This window comes from Parasteatoda tepidariorum, chromosome 4 (assembly GCF_043381705.1).
Source record: "Parasteatoda tepidariorum isolate YZ-2023 chromosome 4, CAS_Ptep_4.0, whole genome shotgun sequence".
Taxonomy (NCBI): domain Eukaryota; kingdom Metazoa; phylum Arthropoda; class Arachnida; order Araneae; family Theridiidae; genus Parasteatoda; species Parasteatoda tepidariorum.
The window spans coordinates 32931748-32947661 of record NC_092207.1 but is presented as its reverse complement, the minus strand read 5'-3'; the positions used below and the strand labels follow the sequence as shown (position 1 = coordinate 32947661).

Here is a 15914-nt window from a genome sequence, read left to right as displayed (position 1 = left end):
AACTAAAGTTGCATGTTTCAAAGAAAGTTAAATTAAGATAAAAATTTTTTCAGTCAATTTTTTTATAACTTGTTGAACAGCCGACACAATTTTTTTGGTTTACGACTATTAATGTTCAACTCAGCAGTCTTGTAAATTTGAACCCAATCCAAAAAACGAGTTAACTCCTGGATCCAATATTGGGAGAAATTTGTCTCCGTGGAGGATTTTTTTAGATGGAACTAACTTCTATTTGTGATACATGGAGAGAAAGACCTCTGGAAATCATTATTTTTCTTTTTTAATTTTTTGCCATTCAAATGTTTTATCTTTAACTGTATATTTATCTCTTTAGTATATCATAATCTCTTTAGGATTAAATCATTTGTTTAACTATCCTTGCCATTTAACCTGCTGAAGATGAACATTTTTATTTTATTTTAAATTATGTAACCATCGCTGAAGAGCTGACCCAATTCAGTTGACCTAGGAACTCCTGGATAAAATATTGGGAGAAATTTACCTTCACGGAGGATTTTTTGATGGAACTAACCCGCTTTGAGTTACATGGAGAGAAAACCACAAAAATCTCCCACAGTTAGCCTGACAGCAAGGGGACTTTTAACTTATGATCCATCTAACACTGAGAATATATGCTGTGGTCGGTGCAAGCCGGAAACCGTTGGGATTCGTACACGGTTTACCTAATAGGTAGGTGAACCTCTATCCCAAGCCATCACGCTTCTTTTCAGTTAATTAATAAAATTCTGATAGTTACCCTCATTTTCTTTTTAGCCCTCTTGACCAAAATCATCCATAAACTGTTTTAGCTTGATTAGATCGGTCTCATTTACTGTAGGTTTAGCCTGTGACAGTGATTTTTTCATGTCCGCCTGGAACAAAATAAAATGTTATGTACATGAGTGTCTCAGTGCTTGCTTAAAACAATGAAAAGATTCATTGATTTAAGTACCTAAAAATAAAAAAATAAATTAATTTATTTTATTAAGATTTGAAGAAATGTTATAAAGAATTAACCCTTTTTATACACTTGGTCTAAAATTGCTAACTTTTTAAAACAATGTAAAGATAAGTGATAAAATTTTTCAAATGACTGCTATTAGATACCTTTTTTATATTTTGTATATATTTATAAGAATGCATTTGTAAATATTTATCGGAATGCATTAATGAGTTTCTAAGTCATATTTCAGAGCTTAAAAATCACTAATTTGTTATGAATTTATTAAACTACTTTTAGTATAGTATAACTATCATTTATTTATGTTTTATTTATATGAGATTGAATTGAGTAGGTGCAAAAGGAATAAATCAAATCATTTAATGACGATTAAATTAATAGTAACAACAATGCTTTGTTTTATAATTCTTCTCTTTTCATTGGCACGACAGTCCAGGATGGGCCTTGGCCTTCTCAACAAACCTATGCCAATACATTCTTCCCTTAGCCAAGGTTCTCCAGTTTATAATCCTTAAAACTTGTAGGTCCATTTCAAGGCAGTCTAAAAATCTTAGGTTTGGTCGTCCTTTCTTTTTCTAGTACCTGTTGGTCTGGCACTAAAAACTTTTTTGGTTGTCCTGCTATGCTCCATTCTCATAATGTGGCCTGCCCATTTAATCCTATGAATTTTGACAAATTTAATGACATCACGTTCTTTATATGCTTTGTAAAGTTCAGTGTTTGATCTTCTAAACCAGGGACCGTTTTTACTTATTCCACCAAAAATGCTTCGCAGTATTTTTCTCTCAAATCTAGTTATCATATTTTCATCTCCACGGGTCATTGTCCAGGTCTCACATGTTTGTTTTATAATATTTCTTTAAAAGAATAGCAACTGTACTAAGTTCAGACGTGCCGACCTAGCAAAATTAACATTCAGGAGTTTCCCTAACAAGAATTCAGGAGGGGTAAAAAAAGGTGCATGGTATGCAACATTTGGCACTTCTAAGGAATTTTAAGTAAAAAATTTATTAAATATAAGAATGCAAGAAATTTTACACACTAATAGAGCAATAATTGTTTAAAAATATTAAATGGAAATAAAATAATTAAACACAGATTTAGCAACACAAAACTATATTAGGTAGATACTCTTTAAATAAATACCATTTCCTTAATAAAACATTATTCAAAAACCCTTGACACTGTAATAAAAATGCACAAAAACTTTTAAAAAATAAACAAATTGAATAACTATTTTATTTTAAAAAACCAATTCAATACTAATGTATAAAAATACTAATGTCTGTACAATAAAGAACCAATTATCCGGGATGCTCGGGACCATCGCTATCCCGGATGTCTTAATTTCCCGGTTTCCTGGATCGACAAAAAAGTGTCGTTAATCGATGTTTTATCNAGATCGGCCTCATTTACTGTAGGTTTAGCCTGCAACAGTGATTTTTTCATGTCCATCTGGAACAAAATAAAATGATATGCAAATAAGTGTCACAGTGCTTGCTTAAAATAATGAAAAAAATCATTAATTTAAGAACCTAAAAATAAAAAAATAGATTAATTTAATTTTAAGATTTGAAGAAATGTTATAAAGAATTAACCCTTTTTATACACTTTGTCTAAAATTGCTAACTTTTTAAAACAATGTAAAGAAAAGTGGAAATTTTTTTCAAATGACTGCTATTAAATACCTTTTTTATATTTTGTATATATTTATAAGAATGCATTTGTAAATATTTATCAGAATGCATTAATGAGTTTCTAAGTCATATTTCAGAGCTTAAAAATCACTAATTTGTTATGAATTTATTAAAATACAGCACAGAACCCGTTATCCGGGAATCAGAAAACCAAAAAACCGGAACGAAATTCGATACATTTTCCCGCCATTTTTAAAAAAATGTTTTTTTCCTCATAAGAGTTTAGGATTTTTCTTTCTTTTTTGAAAGATGTTTACCTTACTATCATTTTGGAAATAATCATTAGTGTATTCCTTCATTGTTTTTCTTCTTTTCAAGATTATTTCCAAAAAAAATTTTTTTTGTTGGGTTTAACAATAAAAAAACGGCTTTTTGTAGCGATTCAGAAACACCGGAAAAATCTTTTATCCGGAATAGTGATGGTCCCGATCGTTCCAGGTAATCGGTTCCCTACTGTATTTTTTGTATAATATAACTAACATTTATTTATGTATTATTTATACGAGATTGAATTGAGTAGGTGCAAAAGGAATAAATCAAATCATTTGATGACGATTAAATTTATGGTAAGAGCAATGCTTTTTTTTAATAATATTTCTTTAAAAAATAGAAACTGAACTAAAAGTGATTTCAATAAAATAGGAAGAAAAAAAATTTGGTACAACGGATGGTAGGTTTAAATGAATAGTGAAATTTCTTGAGATATATAAAAAATATGAATATTATAAAAAATATGAATTATTTTAGATTTGGAAAAAAATTTTTTTTTTTAGCATAGAGAAATATAATGATTGCAAAACAAGCATAGGGAAGTGCATTTTGTCATAAATTAAAACAAATGTAGAAATTGTATGAAATGTACATAGAAAAGAGGAAAAATAAATGTAGGGGGTAGGGAGAAACATAATTGTAGTAAAATGAGATTCATTAAATATACTTGATTTATTTATCAGTCTATTAATATATCAATTCATTTATTTGTCAATTCATATTATTGGAACAACAGTTTTATACAATTAAAAATGCGACAAAGTTTCGCCACTTCTAATAAGAAACATGACGTTTAAAAAAAAGAAATAAACTTATTTCTTTTTATATAAATACGTATGAATCTTTTTCTAAATTCAGATCCTGTAAAATTTAGAATTGGGAATGAAAATTGGACAACAGTATTGTCCGAAAGTAAAATGACAAATTCCCGGGAATTGTCAGGGAAAACAAGATACAATAAAAAATGTCAGTGAATTATTAGGGAAAAACGCAATTTTACCCCAAAACCGGGACTTGTCATTGTCAGAGAATTCGACTGCTGATCAGATTGTTGGATTTCACTTGTCCGTTTTTCATAACGTGCTCTTTTGTAACAGGGGATTTAAAAAAAAAAAAAAAATCAATCATCCGAACCACCCATCTTCAAGATTCTGCTATTATTCTTCATTGTTTCTGAGTGTTGTCAATTGGATGTCCGAGTTAAGGAGCTTGAACCTTTTGCCTCAAGAGTATTGACAAATTAGATTATTTTTCAAAAATCTACTTCAGTTACTCAGTTTTTGTTATTCTTGATTTATTATGACAAATTGTTTTTATTGATGTGAAATCACATCTGTGTTTGCTTTTATAAAAAAAAATAAAAGGAGATTGTTTATTAATCTAAGCGTGCAATTATTTATTAGTAATAGCAGAAGATAATTTTATGAAGCAGATTGCAGCCTTCTTCTTTTAAAAGTGATACATTTCTGATTCCACTAATTTTTGAGTTTTTTTTTTTCACTGTTCACAAAAAATTAGTTCTTTTTGTTCATAAATTTTAAGATTAAGTTCTTTTTTAAAATTTAGTTGATCTTATAATATACTGCCTTGTCTGGGGATTTAATATTTATGTTTGCCTTTTTTACTATCGCTTCCATTTGGTAATTTTCAAGTGTTGCTTTTATTTAGATTAAAAAGTTTTCCTTTCTCCTTATAATTAGGTTTGAAATATGTTGTATTTTTAGTCATTGAATTTGTTTTATATCAGTTAATTTGGTGATTTTAATTAATCTACAAAAATAAAGAAGTGAATTTTGCATTTTTCAAACTTGTTTTACTTGTCTAAACTTGTAAAGGTTTTTATTCTTTTAAATGTTAGTTTTCTTCCATTTTCTTTTAAATTTAGGATACCTTTTCTTTTTTCAAAATGTGTTACTCTTTTTCATTGTAATTTCACTTTGATAAAACATGGATTAATTACACTTTTTTTGGCCGATCCAGAAAACTGTGAAATTTAGACATCGGGATAGTGTTGATCCCGAGCATCAAGTATAATTGGTTCTCTATTATATTTAAAAAGATAAAAGTATATCTTAGAACCTTCTTATAATATTGATAAACTTATTTTTTACTGTAAATTTATTTTTACTGCTATTAAGAAAGTACAATGCAATCAAAAAATATTTATAAATGGGGTTCACACTTAAAATGAAAAAAAAGTAGAGGTAATTATTGCAAACTATTAAATTCAATATTTTAACTACAACAACAAGCAGAAAGACTCTTTAGATGGATAGTAAAAAATATTTTAAGATTTTATACGAAAAATAAGGAAAATGTACAGTCCTTTTTTTAAAAATATAATTAAGAACTTTATAAGAATTCATATCAACCAAAACCTGATTTAATACTAGTTGTTTGGTAAAGCAGTCATGAAGTTGCTATGGTTGCATATTTTTTCAGTACTTTTTTTAAATAATTTTTTGATAATTTTTTAAAAACAAAATACTTGATCTCCATAAATTAAAATTTAGTTGCTTGTGCTATAATATAGAAATAAAACAAAAATTATAGTAAAATAATTTAAAATAATAAAAAACTCTATTACCATTGTAATTTTAGGTTCTTTTAATTTATCACCAGGCACTTCAACCCAAGACATTTCTATTGCTCCACGTGCACCTGGGGAGCAGGGTTCTAGGAGGTCATCGACTTCTACAGTTGGGTCAGTTCGAGAGTAACCTCTTACCTTTGAAGAAGAAAAACAATTAGTAACAAATCTATCACAATAAAATACAGTAGGACCTGTACACAACAGAGAACTCTGGGAACATAAAAATGCTTGTTAAATCTGAATACAAGGATTGAATTTCAAGAAACGATAAGGATCCGGAATGAGAATTTTTTTTACAAGTGACACTGAAACTAGAAATGATTCTGCAACCATTTAGATATTTATCTGATGATACTCAAACCAGTTAAAAAATTTTTCTTTATCTTCTGAAAATGAGGCAATGGGCTGACAGATACGTGAAGAAAAAATTATCTGAAATTTTTTTCTCAATGTGCAGTTTTCTTTTCTAGTATATTAAATTTTTTCTCTTCTCTTGTACATAGAAGATTTTTAAAAGACTGTAATTTTTATGCACAAAAGTAAGATCCAAAAAATTAAAAGAGAAAATTAAATTTTTTCTTATATTATCTAATAATAAGATTGAAACACGAATTTATTGTGTGTTGAAAAGTGATTATTGAAATACATGATTCAAGATTTCCATGCTGTAATATCATATTAAAAACAGGGTTCGTGATTTTTTTAAAAAAAATCAAAAAAGTCAGATTTTTTTTTATTTAAATCGGATTTTTTTGATTTAAATCAGATTTTTTTGATTTTTATTCAAATACACTGTAAGAACTTTCATTTATGATTATGTTTAATCAAAATTAAATTAATATTAAAACTATATTATAACAATATTTTAGAAGCTCTAACTTACTAAAATAATTTTTCATTATAATACATAGCTTTGAATGCATAGCAACCATTCTGAAATAAATGCATAATTGAAATTTAAAGAGTAGATGAAATAGAAAATTTAAAGAATTCTTCAGGGGTCTGTCTAGGTTTTTCTGAGAGGTATACCTATTTTGTGAAAATTCAGACATAATTTGTGAAAATTAAAAATCAGATCAAAAAATCAACACAAATATGGTAAAAATATGGATTTATCGTTTTCTTACTAGACACAAAAATAAAATTTTAAGAAAAAATTATTTTGTCAAATTATTCTACCGTTTTTCCTAAAGTTGAATTTGTGAAGGCACCGCTAACTATTAAAACAAAGTTTCAATTAGTAAACCATAATTTTAATTTAAAATTGTGATTTCTTCTCTTTTTTCCTTGATTTTTAAAATGACAAAATATAACAGATTGTGTTTATAAATGTAGACATTCATCAAAAAATAATTATTTTTAATTCTATATCAAAATAGATAAGTTAAGCTAAAAATTTTTTTTTAAAAATTCTATGTACTCATTGGAATTTTTTTTCACAAAATTTCTTTATAGAAAATCAGATAATGTCAAAGATACTGTAAACATATTATAACCCTACTGCTTCAAATAGACTTTGAAGAGAAGAATGACACTATATCAGGAGAAAAATATCTGAATTCATTAGCCTTTTTTTTTTTTCTTTTTCTACTTTTGGCATATTAGGGTAATTTCTTTTTAATATATGGATAGAATATCAGAATTCAGAAATATACATTTTCCACCAATAAAATATAATGTAGATTTTAATTCCACGCTTTTTCATTCAAAAGGTGGAATTTTAATTAACATTATTTGCATTATTTTTTGAAAAAAAAAATCATGCTTATTAATTACTTTCTACAGCTATGCAAGTCTATATTAAGACAGCATTAAATGATAACTTAAATCTGTACTTTCAATCTCAAGAATCAAAACATTTTTAAAAATGTAATTTCAAATGTGCTGGGATTTAACAAACACCAAGAACGAAAGTAATTTCGTTAACTAAAATTAATTAATGCAGCAATTTATTTAAAATAAATTTTAAAACTAAGAAAACAAAATAATAGAAGTATCAATAATTTAAACCACTGATTTTTAACTTTTAAAATCAATATATATATTTAAAAAGAAATAATTGATTTTAATCAATGATTTAAAAAAAAAAATCATTTGATTTAATACATGATTTAAATCGTGATTTAAATCAAGCTGATTTAAATCAACAAACCCTGATTAAAAATGAATTCAATCTAATTATAGACAAATAAAAAAGAGGGCAAATGTATCACATTGATTAAATAATAATTCTGTTACAAATTGGAATTTTCAACAAAATTGCTACTCATTAAAATATAAGTTTTTTCTAGCGAACAATCTTTTAAATGTTTACAATTTCAAAATTACTTTGTTAATATTACCAATTTTATATTTTTGTGTTTGTCGCAGTAGTGTATTAATTCTAGCCTTATATTAATGAATTTTTCTCGTTGAAGCTGCATTTTTCTTTTACAAATCTGCGTAAAAAAAATCCTGCCATCGTACGTGAATGAGAACTTAGAAAAAAAGAGGGTGCTCGGAAGTGAGGAATAAATGCCTCGTTGATGACGTAAGTAACAAAAATTAAATTTTAGATTAGCGGAGCTCCGAGAAAATTTTGTTGGAATATAAATTATTGATTTGCGGAAGAATCACATGTCCGGACAGACCAAGTGCCTAGGAGGCATTATTTTGTTCGCCATAACTTTGAAAAATGATTAAACTGCATCTAAAATATATCAACATATTTCAAAATATTTATGAGTCAAAATATCTTTATTTATTATAAAAAATTGAGTATGTACGTGATACTTTTAAAAATTTTTTTCATTACTTCTGATACTATTTATGTTCAATAATTATTTCCCTTATTAAATCTAAGAAAAAGTGGGAAAATTGTTTGCTAAATGAGTACACTCTAAGATATTTATAGCATTGTACCAAACAAAACAATTCTAATTTGATGTCACCGATTTTCAGCGAGCTTACCACTTTTTTTTTTAAACTTTCTTCTTCAGAATCTCAGACACGCCTAAAACCTGCTTGATGGCCCTTTTATCTTCCTTGTGTGCAGTGTGAATTTGTTGTGTTGAGCCGCAAGGAAGCTGAAATTATTGGCAATGAAGCTAAAAATAACTGATACAAGACTAAAAAATAATTTTCCTTGGTTGGCACGTCTGATCCGTGGGTAGAAAGAGGCACCCCCTACCTTAGGTCTGACGTTTAAAAGCAAATAATTTGAATGGCGAAGTAAGTTCAAATAATTTTTCCTTCCTTCTTACAATCTTTTTGACTTTGTGTCAAGAGTAAAATTTTCCAGATGGAATCAAGAATAAGTTCCCCCCCCCCTTTTCAACGTTCATTAAAAAAAATAATAATAACTACAGTATTTTTTATTGATTGATTTTTTTAAAGTTTTTTTTTACTATATACCAAAAGCAGTACTTGTTACGAAAATACGTCAAATTTTAATATTTATGTTTAACTACTACTTAATATTTTATTTATGTCACAACATCATAATGAGATAATTGAATAGAATTTTTATTAATATAATTTATTATATATGATAGCATTTAAGATACTATGGAAGTAATACAAATATTAAATTAGATAAGATTTAATTATTTTAGAATCAAACTCACAATTACAATACTAAATGCTTAAGAGAACAAACAAAAAACCTATACAGCTGTTCAGTACATTCACACCCTATCTTTAAATTATGTCTCAAATATTTTTTTATTTTTACGTAAGTTAAAGTTCATAATCAACTAAATGATTACTTGTCAATTATTATGAGCAAGTAGTTAGCAAAATCTGTAATTGAAAAGGTTCAATGATAAGGTCTTACACTTCTGCAAAAACATACATTGCATAGCAACATTGTATAAAATAGCAGCAATGAACCTTTTGCAAAACTGTGATGACAGATTGCTCTGACTTCTGAAATTGTCATATCATTTCTCAGTATGCAAAAGGAATAAAAAAGTATAATGCCATTGAAATAAATAAGCAAAAACAAGTTGTTAAAAAAAATTATTTTCCAACCAAATTCTTGCAACTAAAAGAAATTACTTTCGAACATAAGTTCTTTTATTTAGATAAAGGTGAAATAATATTGCAGAACAATCAAAGCACAGCAGGCGTATTAAAAGACAAATATCAGGCCACTGCAAAAGTTTGTGCAACCACATGAAATAAACCCTTTTTCCTCAAAATATATATTTATTACAAATGAGAATGTTTTGTTTGGCTTTAAACATTGAGTTAAGACAGTGGCCAACAGTACTTATCTAGATTCATTTGTTGGTCAGATATTTCTGTAATCTCACTCGGGCAGCACAACTACATTTTTTTTTATATGTGTAATTCAATTTAGTCACAAACTTTTGCAATTTACTGATATTAAGTAAAAATAAAATCAGTTTTTGTGAATGTAAAATAGATGAACAGAAACCTTTCGGAAATGTGTAGCTGTTTGGACTTTCCTCACAGGCTGCATTAATGCGTCCCGTACAAGAACTGATATATCTGCACCGGAAAACCTTGAATTAAGAAAAAAAGCTTAAATATTGAATCACCAAAATATAATAGAGAAGCTGATACACAAAGTTAAAGAAATTTTGCTTTTTGAAAGCAAGGTATATATATTATGAGAACATTTCCTTTTTTTGTATAAGTTGTGAAAAGTTATATATACCAAAATGTAACTAGTAAGGCACAAGTTTGAATAGAATGTGACTTGTAAGAACAAATTTAATAATATATATATATATAGCTTAATTTTTTCTGACTGGCTGCAGTAATCATGTTTTATTCAAAAATATTATAAAAGAAAAAAGAAATACAATATAAAAAAATATTTTTAAAAATATTTTTTATTAAAAAATACAGATTTGAAAATCAATTTAATTTTCTTCTGCTACACTGAAGAATAAAAATATCATTTAAATAAAATTAGCAATCATTTGATACTTGATTAAAAATATATCAATAGTTGAAAGTTGAAGTTCTTAAAGTTACTATTTTTAAAAATTCTAGGAGGCTCCACCATCAATTATTCACTTATCTCATCAGCCCCCATAGCTGCTAATGAATTAATGATCAAGGGAGAAAATTGTTCATGTAAATTTTTAACAAAAATTACTAGCTATTAATTATACAATTTTAATGATTTTAGAAAATTAACATTTATTTTTTTAAAAAAAAGAAGAGAGAAACATGATTTGCCCATTTTGCATAGATTTTCAGCCACAGATTTGCCTGACTTGGTTTTGCAGGCAAAATATAATATAACAAAGAAGTTTTGAGTAAATCTATTAATAACAACATACAATTAACTTAATGATTTTATATAGAATTTAATTACATTAGTTGGGTATCCATTGTTTTTTTTTTCAAATCAAATTTTGAAAGAGTTAGTCAATTTGTTTTTTTGAAAAATAAACATTACTACACATTCTTTTAATTCTATTCATTTGATTAAAAGTGGTATTTAAATAGGTGTTTTTAGAAACATTAGGATTCCAAGTAATTTGTTTATTTATATTAAAATTAAAATAATCTCTTTTATTGTATAAATCAACAAAGCAGATATTTTCTTTTTTTTTTTTAATACCCAAATTCAATAAATTAAAATTATCTTTATGATTACGAAGTAAGATTATTTCTTTGGAGTAAATAGTATTTAATAAAATTGCATAATCTTGAAAATTAAAGATAATTAAATCATCAATAAATCTAAAAACAAATTTAATATTAAGAGTACAATTTTTTTCATAAGAGAGTAAAAATAAGTTAGCTAAGAGAGATGAAAAATTAGATCCTTGTGGTATTCCATTAATTTGAATAAAAATATCTTTTCCATTGTAAAGATAATTATTAAAGAGACAAAAATTAATTAGAATTTTCCAGTAATCAAAATTGCAATTAATGATATTTTTAAAATCATAGTAATATTTCAAAAGAACATCTTTTAGTTCAGAAAGGGGAATGCTATTGAAAAGATCCTGGATATCAAATGTGGCAATCGAATTAATTTTCTTTTGTTCAATAAATTCTAAAAGCGGTTGATTATTAGTGATAATCCAAAAAAAAACTTCTTTAATATTGTTACTAACTTTATTTAAGTAGTTAGAGAAAATGGTGCCAGGTTTAGTTAGCTAAGTATTACACCCACATGTAATTGTACTAATGCATTGATATATTTTGCTTTGACTGTATTGATACAATATTAGAAAACACTCCTTTTAGTGGATATAATCGCATGAGCTGATGAAGAGATATCCTTTCATTTTTTTTTGTTTTACGGTTATTTAATAAATAAATTTTTTAATTTTTCTTCAATTTTTAAAAATATTTTATTTTCATAATTTTTCATCTCTTTTCATTAATCTTTATTATTTTTCATGTTTTCTCTATATTTTTTACTTTATATTTCTGCACACAAATAAAAATATAAATATGCATGAAAGAATTTTTCAATGACCTACCCTTCAGTTTCTTTGCCAAGAGTTTTAAAATCATCTTCATTCAATTCATTTGGTGTGTCACCAATATTTAATTTGAAGATTGCTGTTCTAGCCATTTCCTCAGGCAAAGGAATATATATTCTTTTTTCAAACCTAAATGTAAAAATAATTCTCTGTTAACAATGTAACCTGTCATAGACAAGAAATTAAGAACTAAAAAGTTTAAATAAAGACAAGCTAGTTTGGAAACAGGTAATAAATAATTTTACAACTAAAAAAAAATTTTTTTTTTGGTGATAAAAAGAAAGAGTAAACAAAAGTTCTACAATTTACAAATAATTATTCTTAAAACACATTAATTTTTAACACACATGGTTCCCACTTATTTGAAAAAAATAATGTTCCCTATGACTTTAGGTTTTCAAGCAACAAAATCCTGAACTAAATTTTGGTTATATAACAGCGGAGCAAGATTTTTTTTAAAAATTTATTATTTCAAACATTGAGATTTTGCAAGAAACAAAAGATTACCAAAATAAAATACAGTCAAACCTGTTTATCTCGAATCTCACGGGAAAGGCAAAAAAATCATAGATAAAGAGGTTTCGAGCTATACAGGTACTTTAAAAAAATTTAATTTAATTAAGAAATTCTAATAAACAGGGTGCATAGCCAAATTATTCAACAAAAAATAAGTACTTTTCAAGCACTCAAATAATATTTTTAAGCACATTAATCAAAATCACTATTTGGTAGGATTGGAAAGTTTTTGACAATTGACAGTTTTATCTGGTTTTAAACGTCATGTCAAAAAAAAAAGAAAAGAAAGCTTTTGGCATTGTTTTTGACAACTGTCAAAATTTTTGAATCATATAAATCGAATGGCGTTTTCATACGCTACGGACTGAGGATACACCGAAATAGATTGGGGTTGAATTAATTGTAAAAATGTTGAATAGAACAATGTGAACAGTGTGTTTCTGCATAATTCTTAGCGAAAATCAACATGGTAAAGGAAAAATCTACTTTTTTAAAAGGAAAAATTAAGCACTTTTTAAAAACACCCAATGAAAAAAGCACATTTAAGCACTTTTTAAAAACGCTATGCACCCTGTTAAAAGTGCTTTAATTGTTTTTAGTAGAAAAATAAAGGCATTTCTTCAAATTAATAATACCACATACATCCAATTACATAAAAATTTTTTTAACATACATTTAACACTGAAAGTAATTTTGTGAAGATTTTTGATGTTTGACGTATAACTTTATTTGTTTCGATTATTCTTCTGAAGGTTAGAAAGAGCACAAATCCCTCATAGCCAACATTTTCCTGGGATTCAAGAATAGTTTATTAGAATTCTACAGCTTTTTCTACCTCTATTGCATTCTTTGTTGGTTCATCAATATGATCTTCAGCTTCTTCCTCATCATCTGATATTCCTTTGACATTATCTATGATTTCCGCATCTGTCAATGTTCCTCGTGTTGCCAGGTAGTTGTCCACTTGTAAAATTCGTTAAAATTAATGTCAACATTAAATCCAGATTTCCATTCTGGCACTGTATTTTCAGTGTCAACAGTTTCTTCTTCTTTACTAATGCTTTCAACCTCTTGTTCATGATCTTCACGGCTATTCCTAAAACCAGTTTTTTAAAACTATTTTGAATAGTTTTTAGAGACACATTTCTCCAGGCAAAACAGTAATTCTGATAGCATTACTGTTTTACTGATTGGAAGAACTTTTTTGATCAATGGCATCTACAAGTTTGCGTACCAACTGTTTCCTATAGTTCACTTTAAAACTCATAATTATCCTTTGATCCATTGGCTGCAATTTTGAGGTGAAAATGAATTTCTATTCTTAGCTTTCTTATCTATGTTGAAAAGCTAACCCCTGATGGTCTGGTCACTACTCATTAACTCCTCACTTACTGCCATAATCATTGTATTCTTTTCTAGTTAGAGATAGTGCAAGGATAGTCCCAAGAAACACCCCCAACCAGTTCATCCTTACTTCCTGTGGGTTCACAACATTTATATCTGTTGCAAGTTCTACTGATAAAGAAAGTTTTGACATTTGTACTCTATTATTAGAAATTCGAGAAACAGAGATTTTGAGAAAAAAAAATTCAACATAAACATGGAAAATACATTGATTTTAGACGGTAAATGTAGTGAATTTTAGAAATTTTGAGATATAGAGGCTTTTGAGATAAAGAGGTTCAAGATAAAGAGGTTTAACTGCATGATGTAAAAATTCCATTGCTATGCGGAATATTTAAAAGAAATAAATACAGTACAGAATCTCTTATCCTGAAATCAGAATACCAGAAAACCGGAACGAAATTCAATAGATTTTCCCGTCATTAAAAAAAATAAATCTTTTTTTCCTCAAAAGATTTCAGAATTCTTCTTTAAAAGTTGTTTACCATCATTTTAGAAATAATTATTACTTCCTTACACTATCAAAAGGAGTTTTTTTAAATTATTCTACATATATATATATTTTTTTAGTTGAGTTTGACAGTAAAAAAAACTGCTTTTCATAGCGATTCAGAAAACCGGAAAAATCAGCTATCCGGAATAGCGATGGTCCCGATAATCGGTTCTCTACACTACAATGGATGTCAAAGTTAACTTGAATATGAATAGCTACACAGTGCTATTGCTAATTCTAAGAGTTTCATTAAGATTATTAAGAGTTGATGATTGGTGATAAAACCTAATATTAATCATCAATTTCATGCCGAAGTTTTGCAGATTTTCTCTTAAGTTTAACTTTCTGTGACTACCCTCAGATTTTATGAGCCAAAATTAAATTCTCTGACAGTTCAACATTTCCTCTGTTCTCACTGACTTGAAAGAACTCCAGAAAACACTGTTTTAACACATAAACAGTCATAATACCTCCTACGAATAGCAGCATCTAATACCCAAGGTATGTTTGTAGCTCCTAAAACAAGAATACCATCATTGTCAGTTCCAACACCTAAACAGGAATGAAGAATATTAATATTGAAATTAAAAAAAATTTAATAACACAGTGTTCTGCATACGATAACACTTTAAAACAATTTGACTTACTTCAGACGTCAACATACTAAATAGACAGGAGGTCATGTTTCAAAAAGTTTTACTCTCTAATATTATATTCTACCATAAATTTGGTTCTTGATTATAAAGGTCCATTTAGACAGATTATAAACTTAAAAACATTTAACTGTATTACAAATTTTTAGAAAGAAAAAAAAAAGATTTTGAACTTTTAAAAACAAAAACAAGTTCATAATTCAAAGTTTCAAGGACATTTAAAACTAGATTTAAAAGGGGAAAAAAAGTGATTTATTTTTTAAAAAAATATATAGTAAACATTAGAATGCATAAATAGCATGATAATCTTAGCCATAATTATGCGATGAACAAAAAATGACAATTATGCATTTTTATAATAATCCTTGGAATGTATAAAAAATAAAAATAAATAAAATAAGAAATTTAGTAAAAGTTTTAAAAAAGCCTGATATGAAGATGAGACTAAAAGTTTAAATAAAATATCAAAATTAAATATTAAAAAACATATCAAGCTTAATAACAAAAACAGAAGTTAAAAAGTTCAATAGTGAAAGCAAATACTATTAGAAATTAAACTAGAAATTTAAACTTATGACATAGAAATCAGGAAAGTCATACAGATATAGACAAAAAAATTACCTTGCATCTGAACTAAAAATTCTGTTTTTATTCGTCTGGCTGATTCCGATTCATTATCAGATCGTGAACTACACAAAGAATCTATTTCATCTATGAATATAATACTAGGCTTTTGTTGTCGCCCCATTTCAAATAGATTTTTCACTAATCTATAAAAGTGATAAAATTGAAGTCATAATTAAAAATTATGTAGTTATTTATGACTTGAACTTAATAAATGCAAGCATTTTTCCTTCTCTTCCTTGAGT

General features: G+C 26.9%; 1 protein-coding gene across 1 annotated transcript in view; it reads right to left on the bottom strand.

Moving 5' to 3' along the window:
• The window catches only part of LOC107449204 (vacuolar protein sorting 4), a gene marked incomplete at its 5' end in the record, with an annotated part of 113844 nt that overhangs the window by 1935 nt on the left and 95995 nt on the right, over positions 1-15914 (bottom strand). Inside the window, 6 exon segments of the mRNA XM_071179626.1 lie at positions 758-872; positions 5516-5656; positions 9942-10029; positions 11977-12108; positions 14863-14944; positions 15667-15815. Coding sequence (XP_071035727.1) covers positions 771-872; positions 5516-5656; positions 9942-10029; positions 11977-12108; positions 14863-14944; positions 15667-15815 — 694 coding nt within the window. The 3' untranslated portion in view covers positions 758-770.